The sequence below is a fragment of the Stylophora pistillata genome, chromosome 7 (genome assembly GCF_964205215.1).
Source record: "Stylophora pistillata chromosome 7, jaStyPist1.2, whole genome shotgun sequence".
NCBI classification, from domain to species: Eukaryota; Metazoa; Cnidaria; class Anthozoa; order Scleractinia; family Pocilloporidae; genus Stylophora; species Stylophora pistillata.
In genome coordinates this window covers 16,705,368-16,725,621 of record NC_142525.1, presented here as the reverse complement: position 1 = coordinate 16,725,621, position 20,254 = coordinate 16,705,368, and the positions used below count along the sequence as shown (strand labels likewise).

At 39.7% G+C, this 20,254-nt stretch overlaps 1 protein-coding gene and 1 pseudogene across 1 annotated transcript; one reads left to right on the top strand and one right to left on the bottom strand.

Annotated features, from left to right (window-relative positions):
- Positions 1–34: 34 nt before the first annotated feature.
- Positions 35–1,185, bottom strand: LOC111342758 (uncharacterized; annotated as a pseudogene).
- A 13,077-nt stretch (positions 1,186–14,262) lies between these two features.
- On the top strand, positions 14,263–14,802 carry LOC148726880 (uncharacterized). The gene has a single exon (XM_088726397.1). It carries the CDS (start codon positions 14,263–14,265, stop codon positions 14,800–14,802), a length of 540 nt encoding a protein of 179 aa, XP_088582523.1.
- Positions 14,803–20,254: the final 5,452 nt, after the last annotated feature.

Below are 20,254 nucleotides of genomic sequence, written 5' to 3'. Positions count from 1 at the left end.
CTCTGAGTACCCCGATAAGTACTTTGCTAAGCTCTTAGCTTTGACCGGAGTTGGGAGTGCTTCGGAGGTAAGTTGACTTGGGCCCGGTATTTCCCATAGGCTGTTCGGGGGCTTGTTGGCATTTGGAAATTGCGTGGCTATTTCCACACCTGAAACACTGGTGTTTGTAAGAACATCCTGGGCACGCAATTCCTTTGTGGAACTTCCAACAAAATCCCTTTGGGATAAATGATCCCCTTTCTTTACTTTTTCCTGGCTGGGTACTAAGTTTGGGACGAAAGGAATGAGACCTAAGCCAGAGCTCAGAGTGAATTTGGTCCTAAGGAGCACCCTGTGTCTACCTAATGCTCCGAAAATTGTCATCATAGAGCCTCCGATTGGCTCCCTGAGATGCTAATTCTCTAATGACTGACCCATACTTCATGAGGGTTGGGGTATCGTAAGGGGCTTTTTCTGAATAGATGGCAACAAACACCTGAAAGGCCGAGACCCGTTGTTCAATCGACTGAACAGTCTGTCACTTAGGACTAAGTGCTAAAACTAAAGCTGGCTTGCCACCTTCACCTTTCTCTACCCGGAAGGTATAATGATCGTCTGACTGAGTAAAGCTATTGTTTAACAATAGTGAAAAGTCTACATACTCGTTGGACCATATTTGTTTTTTGACCTTATCAGGCACACGGTGTGTCAATGGCACTGCAGTGGACAAAAAAGTGCTCTTACTTTGAGGTGCTGCACCAGGTAGTAAAGAATTACGCCAAAAGTAAAGCTCTTATTATCAAGGTTTTATCAGCCTACTGCTTAGCCAGGAGACAATATTGGAATCCTAAGTTAAACCATAAATAAGATAAAAGTTAAACCATAAATAAAATAAAAATAAGAGAGATGGCAGTATAAAACAATCTGGCACAAATAAGTGATCTATAATACCACAAGGTAGTTATAGGCATACAAAATATGAAACAGCACAAATGGTACATGAATGGCACAGAGCAATAACACTCCCGTCGAGTAAGTATCATGACCTATGCTGACAAAACCAGAATTGTACATCCCTTCCATACACAGCCAGAGAGGTGACAACCTGGCCACAAAAATTAACAACAACTGGGAAAATCAAATAATAATGTTTTCACTTTGGCTGTCTCGGGGAGCAACACAACGAGCTAACTGATAGTGTGTCATGCCGATTGAAAGTATTACAACAAGCGCGTTTAGAGCTAGTCCTTGGCACCACTGTAATTTGCCTAGAGCCGCACAGTGGAATGTTTCCTTCAGGGGACTAGTGAGTTCAGCCTTGTTGGTTATGCCGAATATTTGCTCTTTTACGTCTTAGGACAGGACTCCATACAGCGTCAAAAATACGATTTAAGTCTTAACGGCTTAGCCAAGGTGAAACAAGAGCATAGAGCCCGATAACTCGTTGGTAGCTTGTATTATCCTGAATCAAGTGGCCCGGTCTCAGCTAAGGTAATTAAAATGGAGGCGGTGTTGTGAATGTTTTCAAGATCGTACTGGATTGTGTTATCCACACTACACCGCCACGTCCGAAAAATACAACTAAACAAAAACAGGCACACAAGTCTAAGTGAAGCCTTCCAAGTGATGTTTAGATCACTATTCCTGCAATCTAAATACTTACGACCGACTAATCTTAGACGTGCACACGTGGTGTTCGCCCGCCGCCACGTGATTAGCCTGTATGACTTGTTATAGCGATTAACTGCACTTAATCCAAATAAACACAGCCTACTTAACTGAACGATGAAATGGACACCTCTCTTGAAGTCCTTCTGAAGGGAGATAAGGAGGATTCCGTCCAAATTCCTTCAGCCTTCAGAAAAATGTTTGCCCTGCACCGAAACTTAACTGAAAGAGGCCCGAAATCACATGTTCGGATGTTTAAGTATCTACCATTAAAAGTCCCAGATGTAACCCATCCGGGATAATGTTAAACGTGGCGCAGGCTGCATAAACTTGTTTATTCCCTTTGGTAATAAATGTCATATTTGGCACGTTACTTCTGCACGATAGTGTGTTATTTGATCAAAAAGCCCGATAGTTTTAGCAAACCAGATACTACTTATCTTTTGGTCCTGGGTACGAGTTTAAGCCTTTTTTTCTAGGACACGAATCACACGATGCTAATTTGGTATTTTTAAAATGTTTTTATGATAAAAAAAAGTTTGGAAAGTTGGGAGTTGACCCTGTCTGCATGATTACGCTATACAGAAGTTCAAGACATTTTCCGTTTAAAGATATCAATCTAGTGTAAAGTCATTTCTTAATTTTTTTGTCCCACTGAAGTTTCTGTAGAAATGCGTAGTAGAGCTATTTCCTTTTGTATTGAGAAAGCATTCCTATTGTGCGATTTTGAAAACAATGGCATTCAGATACTGAGATATATGCAAAATGGCAATATTATGACTCATACCGCAGCATGGGCATGAGGCTTAGGGACCATCGTAGAGCAGAAAACATAAGAGTCGCAGGCCTTATTTTCTACTTACTAGATAAGTAGGGTTTATTACTACGAGGAACGCTTTCATACATTTCATGAAACCGCAGTACACACACGATTTTCGTATCTTCAAAATTCATTGATTTATATCCCTTCGAGGGGTTTGTTGGCTCAGTTGGTAATGCACTGTACTGGTATAGTGGAGATCAAGGGTTCAAATCCCGTACGGATCTGAATTTTTTTCAGGCCTTATTTTCTACCTACTAGATAAGTAGGGTCTATTACTGCAAGGAACGCTTTCATACAGTCTTTCGTAAAGTTACATATGATCAGTTCTGTCAAAAAAGTACACTTTTGCCGACAAAAAATTGTGTAGATCGCTGACGAATTATTTTTTGTTTATTGTTCTTGTGCAAGTGGTGCTAATTGCATTAAAATTTTTTGTGCACTTTCTTTGTGTCATTACATAACGTTACGTAACGTAGCATGTATTTCAACCATATTGTTCATCGTAGTTTGTTCAGTTTTGTCCATTATTTTGTCCAGTGTTCGATTTTTTTTGGTCACTCGCTTCTTGCAAGCTAAGTATTTAGCCTCTAGGCAGGAAATCCACAACATCGCAACAAATGTAAGGGCAAGAGTTCCATACAGCCCCATCATTAATTATGCATAGAGCGTTGCAAAGAAACCTTTATATTTAGTCTTTACGAAATGGAATGCATGCATAATTATTTTATGGGGTTATATATATGGAACTCTTGCCAAAGTAAGTTTTGTATTATGTAGTTTTCATCGTTTTTTTCGTTTTAGCTTTCCTTGTGTATTTAGTTGAGTTTGCAGTTTTTAACCGTGTCATGTCGTGTCGTTTCGATTCGTGTTGAAAATTGTGCGGTTACAGTTTCTCCTTACCAATAAAGATAATCTGTCGCCCGTGGCAGTAATAAATTGGAAATTCTTAATTTCAAAGCAAAGAGAATTCGAACCTTCAGAGGCATATAGAAAAGAATGACGAATGATATTTTTTCCAGGTTAAATTGATAGAAGGATATCGATGATAGAGTATGATTATTGACTATGAAGATCAATATATATTAACGAATTAAAAGACGACGAACATTATTTATTTGAAATCTTTCTTTTCTTTTCGACAATAAAAAAATAATAATTACATCATGTTTAAGTGGTTCACTGCATCCACGAATGGATGGTAGTGAAATTGCGAATTTACTTGAGGCGAAATACAAAATCATGGACTCTTTAGCTAAACTTTGAGGGTAGAAGATTTAAATACACTAGCAAATGGTAGGAGACGCACAGGCCTATCAGCACCTTTCAACGCTCGACTGCTTTTTGCTTTCCAGCCGTTCCGGCGTGTCGCCTAGGCCTCACGCAAGGTAGAGATTGTCATGGATCAAGTGACTCTTTTTATTGCTCTAATTAAGCTGTCCTTCATTCTATGATCGGGATAGAAGATTTGCCACACAACAGTCGCGATTAGTCAATTTTCATTCACTTAGGAAAGTAGATTTACCACACTATTGATTACATACAGTAAATTTCCTTGCAGTAGTAACGCTATGTAACGCAATACAATAAACGCAACAATGGGCCTTTTCGCTCCATGAAAGGGTCCCAAACACTAATCAGTTAAAATGCATATAACATTTGCACCGTTGGAGCGCGTTTGAGCGCGTTTAGTCAGAGCTGTTGAAGAAGGATCAAAGTGGCCATACAAATCTTTGAAAGGCTTCAAACTACGACGAACAACGAATTTGACCTTCTCCAAAACTGGTCTCACATTACATGCTAAAAAACAGTGCTTGCGTTTGTCCTTGAGAACGATAGAATACGTGACAAATACGTACGAAAAATACTTCTACTTTTTCAGAAATAATCAAATTATATCTACCTTTAATGAAAGGAAAAAGAAACGGCCTAACTTTTGCGGAATGTTAAGTCAAAATCTGCCGATTTCTGCCGCTTTAACCGCCATATTGAAAATAACACTACCACAATGCAATGCTATCGGAGTGCGCACACTGCCTGCTCTAATTGCATACAACCTCTGCTTTGATGTTTTTGGAAAATTAAGAATACAACTTATACTATTTTATATAACAATAAAATGCATCGTTAAGAAACATTATACCATAACTGTTGTGATACGTCATTACTTTGAATCTTCTCCAGAGTATTTGGAAGCTATTCTGGTCACTTCCGCGTCGATAATGATAATTGCAGTTCTAGTGTATGGCAAAAAAGATAAACAACCAAGTGTCAATTTATCGATCCCAAATTACCGCGTCTTTAAATAGCTTAATTATTTCAAAGAATTTCTCAAAAGATCGCCTTCTCACCTGCTCTCTTGACCAAGTCTTTAGGTGCGATCTATCAGATCGAAAAATGTATGCGTCCTTGGACGTTACCAATATCTCAATAGCATTAGAAACGAGAATAACAAACTGCACGGTTGGCTTGATATCCTTGGTCATGCTGATCGATTAATTTACCTTTTAATATTATTATTATTATTTTTATTATTGTTATTAGTAGTACTATCGTTATTATTGTTGTTTTTATTATTTTTACTATCATTATTATTATCATTATTAACTAGAATTCAAGTAGGGTAATTTCTCGATCAAACGCTCTAAAAAGTCTGAGTTTTCTTAACAATTTAGACACCAAGAAGTTGACCTGAAATTAGCACTTTTCCTTAATCAACGGTGGATTATATATTTCAAAATACCTTTCGTCAGTTGTTGACATGGTACACTGCCTTACACTGAATGATGATAAAGGTCAATCGGTGCTTAGGGAACTGTGGGTAATTATTATCACGTAATCTTGGTCTTGTCACGGAAGAGGAAATTATTTTCACTAGAAGACTTGTGATATAAATACAAATACTAATCTAGCTTTTAGCCATCCTGCGAGCTATAATAGCTGAAATGGAGTTACTTATCGTTTCGTATTACATCTCATTTTTTTGTGTAATTCAATATTCAGGTGAGTGACTGTCTAAAAGGTTTTTATCTCACTTTTATATGATTATGGTAAGCATCACGTAAAAATTGCAGTAGACGAGCAAAGAAGTCATTCGTCGATCGAACATAGTTGTGGAGCTAGAAAAAAAGCTAAAAAAGTCGCTCTTCGCGTATGATGCGATCGCAGATTCATTATACGATTTTATTTACAAATCTAAATAAGCAAATCACCGCCATACTTAACGAACGGTCAGCAACTAGCTGAACACAAAAACTGATAGTATCGAGTGGTATTTTATCCAAACTAAATGGAGCTCGTAAGGGTTATGCTTCATAAGTGACCCTGAATATTTTTAAGGAATTGACTGTCATAACTTTAAACCTGGTTCATCGTCGTTGCGCAAGTATTATCCAAAATCTTACGAATGTTCACGCCAGACACCAAAAATTAATGCATCAGCGCCGTAAATGGTCTTGGTTTGTCGGTTCTACGGTATTCAGTGCAAAGAAAGGTATCTAAGACAATGTTTTTCATCATGCCTATTTGTGAATGCTACAAGTTTGTAAAATGAGGAGTTCTCTGTGATAAGGTGGGAAAAAAAATCCAGCGGTTTTAATATACAGTACTTTCTTGTTGAGCAAATGTTTTTATCTACATCAATTGTTCTTGTTATGCTTCAAGAATCACCACGACTGTCGATAGCAGAGAAGAGCGAGAAAACGGGTGCCCCAGCTTGTAAAATACGTTATTCTAAACCAATTTACGAAGCTCTATAATTTAATCGCCTAAAGATATGACTTTGGTTCAATTGTGAAACATCTGGATAAAATTCACTTTCATATTAACTAAGCGCCCAGAGGTCAATTAACATAAACATTTCGTGGTTATCATTCAAGCATATTTCATTCTAGTAGATGTTATGCAAAGCTGCGTTGTAGCTAAACGATTATTGTAAACGTTGCTGTTGTCACATTACGTTAAGAAGGATTGCTACTAACACAGAAAAACATTTATTCACCCCAAACAAGATCCCTATAAAGAAATCTTGAGGTCCAATGAGCGTCGCCGAACGGGAATTGAAAAAAAAAAGGACTGAACTTTTGGACTTGATTTATAGGACCATTCTATGGATTATCTTTCAGATCATTTATTTTCATTAGTTACTAATAGGGATGGGTGGGTTGGTATATTTCTATATTTTTTCATGCGAATGCAGAACAGGTATCGTTAGTTAGAATGTAAGTATAAGATGTGAAACATCGTTAGTGGACATATCGCTGGAATGGAGACGGAAATCTGTTATTTTCGGAAAGGGAATCGGTTGCTTAATCACTTGTGTGGATTAAACGAATGCGTCGACTATGTGAAATTTGAAAAATTATCTGGCGCTGTAGCAGTGTTGTTTTAAGGTTTGCATCAATGCACGCAGTCGATGAATAATTCAAATGCGAGACAGGACACCTTCCCTGAAGCGTCGTGCATTCTCCATCAGCAGGATGATGGGATGAAGTTGCACAAAACAATTTTGATTAGTAATGGACAATTATCTCGCGTCTGTCAGTGTTGAGGGAGAGTGAGCAGAGATAATTATGATTTCCGGGTTGATTCATTTCTTAAGCACTGATAAATTTTCTATGTCGCTATCAATCTCAAAAAAAAGTCATTTGCTTAAGAATATATATTTTACTAAACTTCAGAATCGTTGAATTGGACTTCGCAACCAGCCAATCCAAAATTTGTAACAAAAGGAGAAGACGATTCACTCAAATGGAAGTTCAATCTAACTGCTGCTGAACAGACCAAGAGTCAGACATTTTATCTTATTCAGTGGAAAAAGTTTAATCAGACAAGTTCAGATTATGATCAGATTGCTTCCATAATCTACGTAAGATTTTTTGGGGCACCTACTTACGCTGAGCCCAGAGCTCCACATATTATGATTGATAGAAAATATCAAGCCACATTACTCATCAACAATGTCCAGACAGAAGATGAAAGAACATACAAGATTGAGTACAGTCTACAATTCGATGGGACTCTTCTTGCTGATCACGAAGTAAATGTTACAGTTTTAGGTAAGGTAAAAGCTAGCAATGATCTTCTTAGACAATGCTTTTCGAGTAAATATTAAAGGTGATTTAGTTTTATTCACTGAATTGATAATGTAAATTGGCCACCTGAAAAACTGTATAAAATAGTCAACCTTCCATATGTTTAAAAGCGTGCCAGGAAAGCTGGTTTGGTGTATATGAGGTAGAGACCTAGGTAACAGTAAACTTCGTAAAATCGTATAAATCAAACTCAAATTAATTCGATATAAACCCGTAGTTTGATTTATCATCTACGGGTTTATATCGAATTAATTTGATGGCCTGCTCCCAGTTGGCTTGTTAGCTCAATTGGTAGAGCGCTGCACTAGTATCGCAGAGGTCAGTGGTTTGAATCCCGTACAGGCCTGAAATTTTTTTCAGGTCTGATTTTCACTATTGCTCAAATAGTGCTTTACTGCGAAGGATCGTGCTCATATACGAGGTTTTCTTTGTTTATGAGGTATTGTTTTGCTGTACGCTATTGTTTATAAAGTTTTGTTGTCTTTGTTTTACATCACTCATGAGCTTCACAGGTTTTTACCCCGAGGATGAGTCGAAAATTTACCGGAGTATTGTTTACAATAAGAATTACGAATTATGTATCTCATAAAATCGTTTCTCACAATTTACCCATTGTGCATGTGATCGTTTCATGAATATGACAGATTTTCATCACATTAACTATTTTTATCTTTGAAAGCATAGGTACCTTTCAATCATAACAATATAGCTAAATTGGCCTTTTTAAGACATGGTGAAATTTATGAGAACGAAAAAACTATCTGTTGTAGTATGTTCCAGTCAAGGTGTCCTGTGTAGAATAAAGTTTTAAATCCATTGAAACTATGACTTCATGAATAGGGTTTTAAATAAATACATGTGTGAAACCTTTTTACAAGGATGAAAAGGAGATGCCATTTATAAATTTTCAAACATTAAGAGGAACGGACAAAAAAATTAAACCTACTGCATATCTCCCAGCTGAGAATTTAATCATTGGCTGGCACGCACACACACACACACACACACACACACACACACACACACACACACACACACACACACACACACATACGCACACACACATGCACGCACGCACGCACACACAAACACACATACACACACACCAATACACACGCACCAATACACACACACCAATAGACACACACCAATACACAGACACATAGACACACACACACACACACACACACACACACACACACACACACACACACACAGACAGACAAAAATAGGTCCGCAATGCGTACATGCGTCTGGCCCGGGAATATGTCCTACGTACTTACACTAATGTGAATGGTTGATATTTGTATTTCAATTTCTATACTTGAGGAGAGTTCTTTAGAGAGTAGGTTCGATAAGTATTAATTCAAGCGCGCCGGGTCCCGATAAAAGTGTTCTTTAAGGGAAGTTCACAGTGAATTAAGCAGGTTTTTTTTTTTTCAGAAATAACAGTATTCTTTATCGAATTCAACTGTTTGCCAGTCATACCTTAACAAAAACATAACGTGTTAACACGTTATGGTGAACTAACTGTAAACTAACTATCAAGAAACATTACTTTGAATTCCTCGCTGATTCAGTTAACAGCAGTAATTTTGAAAATGAACTAGGTACCAGGACTCATAACAGCTTGATAGTTGCTTGCAGTATGATCCAAAAGATTTCGGTCAAAATTTAACATAAAGATAATGTTCTAACCTCAAATAACACGTAATGAAATTAAAACTTGGAGTGTACCTAAGAGGTAAAGGAGTGCTGCCCAAATGTTATGTAACTTAGTAGAACATAAACAATTACAATCCACCAATGAAACTATAAGTTTATTTGGCTATTCAACAATTACAGATATAGTTCTCCTTAACCCTTTTTGTTTGGTTGGAAACAATTTATTGGTTCATTTATTACTAAAGGTTCTGCTTTGAGGTTTTCTCAATATGGTTATTGAGCTGTAACAAGAGACTATGAGGGTGAGGGAACACATCCCCCATACATGGGCCTCTTCCTACGATAATCTTTTTAAACCTACTTTTAGCTCGTAGTCAAGCTGCGAGGCTATTTTAGGAAAGACACCTGATTGGTCAATTGTAATGACGCAATGACCGCTTTGCTGGTCTGTTTTGAGAAAATGGTGTCTGTAGTAGACTCCAAGTTTGTCGATGAATCTGAAAACTATGATTATGAAAAGAGTGGGAAAAAATTGCCTTCCACTTAGAGAAAACTGGTCCATGCTGTACGTAGCTCAAACCGATGAAAGTGATATCGAATCAAAAGGAAGTAGGGATGCGAGCTCTTTTGAGGAAGATGTTGAAATTTCGAGCTTCGAAAATGAGATCGAGGATAGCGCGAGTGCGAGCGCGAGCTCAGGTGAAAGCTTTGCATCTGCTGACGAGGACGACGAAAGCGACGAAGAGTAAAAGGCATCAAAGACGGAAAAGAAAAGTAAAATTGCATCGAACAGTTCAACACCAGAACCGCAGTTATGCGCTGAGAACGATGTTATCCTACACAGATTCGGTTGAGCTGCAATTTACCGAATGGAAAAGGTGTGAAGAAATACTGTTAATCACAAAAAGGGAACCATGAAAGTAACAGATGCACACAGAGAAAATTTAAAGAAGGAGCTTGAAATTATTCAGAAAATGAGACGAGACAGAACGAAAAGCTTGCCACGAGAAATCAGTGCCCATTTAAATGAAGGTGAACTCCATTTTATGAAGGACGAAATGATCGAATTTGTTCGCAAGGCACATAATCACATTCGAAAGTTTACTGTTAGCCGGTTTTTCAGATAAAATCTATCTTCCTTTTTGAACGCCGTTTTCGCCAGTGTTTATGGTAGCGGGGAACTGTTTGACAGTTTTGTAAGCTCGCTGAAATCCATTGGGATTTCTGGTTACGATCAGGCCATCGTTGGAGCAGCGTCTCAAGAACTTTTAAAAAAGCTGTGTCGAACACGTGTGAAATCCTTTATGCAAGGCTTGAGAGAACAGGACCTGGAAACTGACAAGAAGGTTTGTGATGCTGACAGTCGTCTACGAGATAAGTTGAAAGGATGTCATAACAAGTAAAAAGAAATAGAGTGCGTTGTAAACAGCATTTCAAATACATGTAACATAGTCTGTTGATTCGTAAAATCATGACATCAGCAGCCTGAGTTTAATTAACACTGTCCATGTCTTTATTTAGTGTCACAAGAAATTGTCACTGCCGCATCTTCTCTTGCACAGTTTGATTAATACCAGGAAAAATCTTATCATTATAATGATCAGATTGCATTAAATGTCTGACTTATACATTGACGTGGTAGTGAATACCATAGCTCTCTTTTTGATTAACCTATCAAAACACTTGCAGTTGATTAAATACAAGGCAAAGTAAAATCATCTTGTGAAACTATTCAATTGACAGAGACATTAAATGATTTAATGATCTATCTGGAAGTGAATATCATAGCCCTACTTTCAAAACAACCTTTCAAAAACTGCATGAAAATTATCTTGAAAGGGTTCATAATCTTTGTAGGTTTTAATCAATTTTAGTAAATTGTTATAAAGGTTCGATGCCTTATCTTGGAAAGTCCCGATTTAGTGTAATGGAGATGTTTGGCGCAGTTCGAGTTTTGTTGTTGTGTTTTTTTTGGAGTGTTTTATGATTTTTAGATAATGTGGCAAAGTCTTAGTGTTACGCAAAGGTTTAAAGCATGATGTCAGGAGGTTAAGATCTTTTCTCTCCTTATTTGGACGTCATTTAAAAATAAAAAAAAGTAAAAACGCCATTCTAGACGACGCATCGAACGAAACTTTCCTAAATGAAGAGGTTGCTGGGGTACTAGGACTGCAAGAGCCTTTCGAAAAAGTTCAAGGTCATGTCGAAACTTTTCAGTCCATGCCATTACAAATTGAAATCGAAAGTGTAGATGGCAGGTTGTCAAAGAAAGTCGGGGTAAAAACATGTCCTCAGAAAGTCACAGGTAGTTACCGAGCTGTGAACTGGAACAAACATCAGGATAAATGGCCTCACCTGACCCAGTGCAGTTTTCCAAAGCCCGAAGATGATGGACTTGTAGATCTTTTGATTGGCATTGATAACGCTGAACTCCATTATTCACATTTTGATCTCCGAGGAAAACTTGGTGGACCTATCGCCCGCCTCGGACCACTTGGGTGGAGTTGTATAGGTGCGCCTGACGAAAGCGAAACCGCGAGGACACGATCCCATGTTATTCGTTCCTTGTTCACTAGTGAGCCAATTTGGAGCGAGAGAAAAGAGTCCTGTTGTAATTTCGACATGAGCTTAAAGAGATTCTGGGAAATTGAGAAGTCTGGCACAGACCGCGATGACAGACTCGTATTCACCGAAGAAGAAAGACTAGCTTTAAGCGAAGTGAAAGATTCCCTAAAGTACAAAAATGGAAGGTATCGTGTAGTCGTTCCATGGAAAGAAAACAAACCCGATCTCCCAGACACTAAACCTATGGCACTGTCTCGACTACGAAGCACCGAAAGAAATATGAAGAAGAACAGCCGTGTCGCCGAAGAATATCAAGCAACCATCCAGGCCTATGTTGGTAAAGGATATTTACGAAAGGTTCCCTCAAAGGAACAGCTGCCAGCTAACGTATGGTATTTGCCGCATTTTCCGGTCGTGAGAATGAATAAATCGACAACAAAGTACGAATCGTATTTGACTGTGCCGCCAAATGTAATGGTACTTTTTTAAATGACATGATTCATCCTGGGCAGAAATTACTGCAAGATATTTTCAAAGTCCTCGTCCCTTTCCGTCGAAACCCTTTTGGCATCGCCTGCGACATCAAAGAAATGTACCTTCAGATAAAGATTGAAGAGCAGGACCGATCCCACTTCCGACTGTTGTGGAGAGATCTTGACCCTAACCGAGAGCCAGATGTATTCGAGTTTAACCATGCAGTTTTTGGGAAGAATTCAGCCCCTATGGAGTCGCAGTTCGTTGCGCAGGGAAACGCTCGAAGAAACCAAGACCGTTATCCCCTTGCCGCTGAGACCGTCCTTAAATCAACTTATATGGACGATTCTATTGACAGCGTTAAAAACGATGGTAAAGGAGTGGAGCTATACCGTCAGTTTAAGGCATTATGGGGAGTCGCCGGCATGCAAGCCAGGAAATGGATCTCTAATTCACCGAAAGTTATTGGGGCGATTCCATCAGAAGAACGCACCACAGAGATTATGATTAACAGCGGTCAAGACCCGATAACAAAGACACTGGGAATTTCGTGGAGCAATATTGAAGAACTGTTTACCGTTACCGCTTCTCCGGTTTCCCCGGAATTTCAGACAACAAAGCGAAACGTCCTGCGTAAAGTAGCAACGATTTTTAACCCACTGGGATTCGTATGCCCGTAGATAATTGGGGCAAAGATTCTACTTCAGGAATTGTGGATGCGAGGTTACGACTAGGACGACGAAGTTCAAGATGAAATAGCCAACAAAATCGGGACTTGGTTCGAGCAATTGAAAAATCTGCACGAGGTGACGATTCCTCGGTGTCTGCGAAGTCCAGAGCCTGTTAAGTCGAAGCACATTGTCACTTTTGTCGATGCTTCTCAACAAGCTTATGGTACAGTAGTCTATATCCGCTGCGGATACGATAACGATAATGTAACCAGTCACCTGATGGCAGCAAAGAGTAAAGTAGCGCCATTGAACCCGATGACAGTACCCAGACTGGAACTCATGTGTGTGGTTTTGAGCTTGCTCTTAACACAGTCGTTGCTGACAGCCTTAGAAGTACCAATGCAAAGCGTGACCTTTTTACTCTGACAGTACAAATGTTCTATGGTGGATTCGAGGACGCGGCAAGGACTTCCAATCGTTCGTAGCCAACCGAATTGGTGAAATACAGATGTTTACTGAGCCGTAGCAGTGGCAGCATGTCTCTACCAAAGAGAATCCAGCCGATTTATGTACAAGAGGTGTCGCGCCTTCAGAATTAGCCAAAATGTCCTGACTAGGCTGACAGATGATTTCAGTAAGTGGTCAAAGATGAAAGTCCCGGACAGACATAGGGAAATGCCAGAGATGAGAAACTCGAAAAGGAAAGAAGACATGAATGCATATTCAACCCTCATGACGTATAATCTTCAGAAAGGAACCGCACCGAAACAGAGCAACACGCTAAAAGAGTGGAGACTAGATCTGAAACGGTTTTTCAGTTGGACACGTTTGGTTCGAGTACACGCGAGAGTGAGAAGAGTACTACAAAACATGTGCAACAGAAACAATAGGAATGAAAGTATGGAACTGTTGACCGAAGAATTAAAGGATGCTGAAGGAGAAATAGTGCAGTTGGCACAACGGAACACTTTTTGTGACGAGTACACAGCTTTGAGCTCAGGGAAGCCGATACCAAAGAAAAGCCAGTTGATAAAGTTTAACCCGTGTATCGACGACGATGGAGTTATCCACAGTGATGGCCGATTAAAGTTCACAGGTTTTCTTCCATATGATACCAGATTTCCAATCATTCTACCGCGTGGACACTGGGTGACGAAACTTTTTGTGAAGCACTATCATGAGAGAGGAAATCATGTTGATGGAGTAAACTTCACTCTGCCAGTTGAGTGAGAGATTTTGGATTATCGCCGCACGCGAGGAGATTCGCGAGTGGGATCGTGAATGTAACGAATGTAAGAGAAGACGAAGCAAGCCAGTTTGTCAGATTATGGCCCCACTCCCGCAAATGAGGCTCCGTTTCAGCCTCAGACCCTTCGCCCAGACAGCCGTAGATTTTGCAGGTCCTTTCTATGCTGTTCAGAGACGCGAAAAACCACGACAGAAAAGGTGGCTGTGCCTTTTTACTTGCTTGGAAACGCGAGCAGTGCATTTAGAGATGGCCTGGGAACTGGATACCAACACGTTCCTAAGCGCCTTCGCACGTTTTAACAGTCGTCGTGGAGTTCCTAAAGAAGTGACGAGCGATAGAGGCACAAATTTCGTGGGTGCAGTGAGCGGGTTAAAGAAGGTAATCCGTCAGTTAGACCGAAAACATCTGCAGACCAAGACAGTCGAACTTGGAGTGATATGGAGATTCAATCCACCAGCTGCCCCACATTTTGGAGGAGCCCATGGAGTAATCGTGAAAGCTGCTAAAAAAGCCACTTACGCCGTTGTTGGAGAACGGGACGTGAACGACGAGGAGTTAATCACCGTGTTCGCAGGGGTGGTGTCTCTTCTTAATTTCCGTCCGTCGACTTATCAGTAGTCAGATCCACGAGACAATGTCCCATTTCTTGCACGGCCAAATGGGAGGAAAGTTCGCTACTGAGGCCGTTGAAACCACTACTTTGCATCCGCGTCAACGATGGCGAAAGGTTCAAGACATTTATTTACGAGTGTGGAGGAGAAGGCTCAAGGAAGTTATTCCAGCCCTTAAAAGTCGACCGAAATGGACTTCAGAGTGTCGAGACCTAAAAGTTGAGGATGAAGTCCTTGTAATCCAGCCGATTCCCCAAGAGGACATTGGCCATTAGGACGGATTGTTGAAGTGTATCCTGGACGAGATGGCCACACTCGTGTAGCTGAAGTTGCGTGTGGTGTCAAGACTGTCATGAGACCGAGTAACAAACTGGTTCCGCTTGGAATTAACTGTTAATTGCTTAGTTGGAAACACACTCGGACTACCTCCCAGCGTGGGGAGGGGGGGATGTTAAGAAGACGTTAACGAACTTGTGCGCGTGCGACTCGCGTGCGCGTGCTTTGGGACTACGTAGGCTAATAATATCGTAAGCAAATCACACGGACCTTTTAATTTTGACGTGTGCGATTTTATTAGAGGGAGTTGAAAAGTTTTTAGTTTATCGAGTAGCAGTTTTTGTTTAATGGTCGTTGTCGTTTACCGTGAGTCTAGAGTTTACAGTGTTAGAATTAAAGTGTTTGTTTGGATTTCCCGTTTCGCTTCCGAACATCCGCTGTGAATAATGTCAAGTTGAAAAATGCTCTCAACGACAACAAAGACCCTGCTGGACCAAAGAAACACACCAAAAGAGTCTATGGAAAGTATACCGTTGCAGGGGTTGGTGTCTAGAAGCACGAGAACCTTACTTCCTACAGACTCTAAAAAGCTTTACCCAGAAATTCCAGAAATGTGAGTGCAAAGCTAAAATTGAAAAGGCAAGAGGCCAAGTGGTACTACGCAAGCACAACCCGCACCCTACCAGAATAAGATAATTATTTTCCCATGCTTATTTTCTATAAAAGGAGATAAAAGCCTTAATTTAAGTTGTATAGAAAATCAGAGTAGCAGGATTTGCAATCTGTGGATATTTGGTGTCTAATAACAAAATTTCCAAATTAAAATCATTTATCAATTTAATTACAGATTCTCCATCTGTGGACAGTGTAGTTATCTCTCCAAATACTGCAATTGAAGGTTTCCCATATAACCTGAGTTGTGAGGTATCTGGGGTTCCTGCGCCAAGTGTTTCTTGGATCAAAGTTATCAATGACGAGCACCATACTACGACCCTATTAAATTTCACCAGCATTAGCAGAAATGATGCTGAAAAGTACACATGTGAAGCAAGTAATAGATGTGGAAAAAACTCTAAGACCGAGGCTATCAATGTGTTCTGTATGTACTGTGTTTGTATGCTTGGTAAATTTCCACTTTTTTTTTTTTTTTTGGTGACTACCCGTAAATCAATAAAGGACAGCTAGTAAATCAGGTTACCTCAACTGTAGACTGTATCTTCTAGATCACCGATCAAGACAATTCAACAGAGTGAAAATATTATAAAAGGACCGGATAACCAATCTCTAGCTGTCATTGGATTTTGCTCCATTGTTTGATTTTGTGGACTTAACCATTAATTTTTACCATTCCACAAACTGAGGAGTAGTAATCTGGGCGATTGATTGTGAACCTCAGTTAAGTAGTTTATCCAGAACAAGTCTACCGGGTACTCTAGGCTGAGGTTAGCGATTGAATTTTCAATGACGGATAGGTGACCATTTAGTTATTGTAAGAGCCAATGCTTGAATTGACCGAGTGACAATCGAAAAATGTGGCACATGATCGAAAAATTGAAAACCTTTATATTTTACCTATTAGTGAACTTAGAAACGTGGAAAGATTTTTTTTTCCCAAACTTGCCTCTTAATCCTAGAAAATTCACAAAAACTGAAACGAGCGTCGGTAGCCGTAAAACACCGGAAATCAATGCCCCAAGTAGAGGCAAATGAACTTTGCTCATGAAAAGCGCAAAAGAAAGCAGGCTCGTATCATTCTGAAAAATTTGTATAGGAGGGATTGAGATTTGGCTTAACGGGACAATTTCACTTAATTCTAAGTTCAGCGGGAACGCTTTTAAATCACCAATATTTCAAAATCCAAATATCGCATTTCGTAGCAAATTTGCAACTATCATTTCCTCCATGAGGTATAACTCATAATCGGTTCAGATTAAGCCCATATTAAGTATAGTGTTGTTTTCGAATATATAAAAATTAGTTTGGGGCTTTTCATTTCCGCACGGAAAAACCAGGCTGAACTTTGTGAAAATTGCAACATCGTCATTTACGTCACGACATGCTGCACTAGTATCGCAGAGGTCAGTGGTTCGAATCCCGTACAGGCCTGAAATTTTTTTCAGGTCTGATTTTCACTATTGCTCAAATAGTGCTTTACTGCGAAGGATCGTGCTCATATACGTCTCATAACCGCAGTTCACACATATGTTTCATATGTTTGTTGTTGTTTGATAATCCAATTAGGCGCCCCGTAATTAAATCCGGAATTCCAAGCACATTTTAAAAGTTAGCATCGTGTTCGATCAGGAAATCAGTGCAGTAAGCTAGCCTTGCGTAGCTAACCACGGCAGATTGGTTTTTATCTCTTCTCTCGTTTTAAAAATCCTCATCCATTTCCCGTGGCGGAATTGTTTACAATAACACATTCCGTAAGCTAGCGGAGGGCGTCTGTTTTTGTTTCCGTATTCAAGCACCTCTGAAACGCAGAGATACGACTGTAGGAGGATTCACCCCCACCCCTTTGAAAACCCCTATGGTAATTATTTTTAAGGGAAAATCATTCGATTTAGTTGCGAGTGGAAGAAGACACTGTGGCACGGTTTTTCTCGGCGATTATCAAAGATATGACATCGTTAGGTGGGGGGATACTGAAACTATTACACTTGAAGAAAAAATGGTGCGATTATCAAAGCTTCAACATCGCCTCCCCTCAGGAATTTTAAGTTTTGAAGGTTCGTTCCAGCTCCCTTGGGTCAAAATCATGTTCAAATGTCCTGCCCAGGTGCTAGATCTTAGCGGTTCTCAATGAGGTTAACTGTTAGCCGTAAAACGGCAAAAATTAGCCGTTAGGCGTAAAAACAGATAAATTTTCACCGTGAGTCCTAAAACCTGTAACCGTAAAAAAAATTAGCATTAGCCGTATAAAAATGGCCAAAAAGTGTAACCGTTAGCCGTGAAAGCCATCTTTTCATTGAAACCCTCATTTCATTGTCACATCTTTTGTAAAAGGTACGATCAGCGATTCATTTGACTATTCAAGCTCCAAAACCTAGACTTTATAGACTCTATTTTCTGAGCCATTCGCTTTAAGTACCTCCCTATTGAAACTTGAAACCACAAATATTACTGTGAAAATACTTGATACTTCCGGTTCAAATTCCCTACCCCACCCAGGTAAGGTTAAAGGGACGACAATCAAAAGCCTGTGAGTTGCCCCGGATGTTGAAGCTGCGATTTGTCAGTATACAACGTCACTGATACCGACAACCTCGTTCCCAGGGCCTTTTCCCTTATTTATGGGTGGAGCTGGGGGTGGGGCCACCCCCACCTGAGGGAAAAGGCTCTGGGAACAAGGTTGTGATACCGATTGAGCAATTTTTGAACGTCAAAATCTAAAAAAGGAATGTCAATTAGTAAGCTAAGCAAAACTGATTCGATTGAGTCAACAACCACACCTAAAAAACAAACCAAACGCACAAACTAGAAATTATGTGTGACTCTTTCTCTACAATGAACTTTTAGCAGAAAAACTCGAGCACGAGGTAAAAAGTTGCAAGGACATGTATTTCCTCACTAAATAGCTCCGTGAGAAAATATGCTATTGACGGAAATACCTCGAGCTTGAAGGCTCTAACAACTTACTAGATGGCTCGACAGTCTTGAGGTTAATGCAAGCTTTCTGATTAGTTCTTACTCGGTCTGGACCTTGCCATACGGACTACTTCCACGGAAGTGATCTTAAGCCGTATATTTTTCTTCGCGAAAGCCGAAAAAATAAAATTAAAGACGTTTTCCCGAATGCCATGATAAAACACTTGGTAACATTGCTTGCTTGAGCTGCATTGGGAAATATTGGCCCCGATCTTTTTTCTACGGGCCTCGCTGCGCTCGCTCCTTACTTCCACGATTTTGGGCCAATAATGCTCTGTACGGCCCTCGCACTTGGTTAAAAAGAAATAATTCTTTGCAGCAACTGCTTATTTGTCTTCCTTTGCACAGCCTCAGTAATTAAGAAGGCTGACACATTTTATCTCTGCAAGCAAACCAGAAATTTAAAAAAATCCGGAACAATGTGCCGCGCCACTTTAGCAGTTTGATTAGACCGGCGCTTTGCGACATTTGCAAGTCTTCCTCGAAATGATAATTTTTTAACAACAAAAACCTGTAGCAAGGGTCAGCTAGAAAATTGTTTTCAAAAATGCATTATTAATTCTGTGATAAGGCCTGCGCATTTTTCCTTCAGCACGGCTGGATAACTCTTCTAGAATGCGCGGCACTTTTGTGACCCTCTCCTTCATCTAACGCCTAAAAAACCGGTGAAGCCCGGAACAGGTGATCTAGTCTGATTGTTGGAAGGTGTGTTAAGAATTTGCGGTCGATCTAAAATTAAATCTATTTCGGCCTCAACATCGGTTATGTTAACAGTCCTGAGGTATTCAGAAATGACTTACGGCACGACATTAGCTGGAATATTATTAGCTATGGTATCAAAAGAATTACCTTTTTCTTGACTTAGTTGTTTTAATTTGCGAACAGTTTCCAACCCAACCAATTTCCGTGAGTTTTAATATTTGTAACTAAAAGTTTCAAGTTTTGTTCTTAACTCAGCTAAGATTCTTTGTTTGTAGTAGTGATTTCAAATGGCGCGTTGTTAATATACATTCATCCTCAGGTCTAGCCCACCCTATCTATTTTATTATTTTCCCAACCATACTTGGTATTCTTCTCATATTTCAATCCTCTTTTATTTTGTCTCTGTTTCGCCTTTACTCTGACTTCTGATCCTTTCCCTAATCTTTTTTTTATAGCCTCTTGTTGTTTTGTGTTCTGCTTCTTAGCTCTTCTAGGCAATGTCATTATTACATTCAACTCTACGTATGATGCACGATCCTCGCAGTAGAGAGCGCTATTTATGCAATAGCGAAAATCGGACCTGAAAAAGAATCAGGCCTGAATGGGATTCGAACCACTGACCTCTGCGATACTAGTGCAGCGCTCTACCAATTGAGCTAACAAGCCAACTGGGAGCAAGCCGTTAAGTTGATTCGTAATAAACCCGTGATGATAAATCAGATACAATGAATATATGAAGTTCATATATTTTGAACTGCGGTATTAGATACGTATGATGCACGATCCTCGCAGTAGATAGCGCTATTTATGCAATAGCGAAAATCAGACCTGAA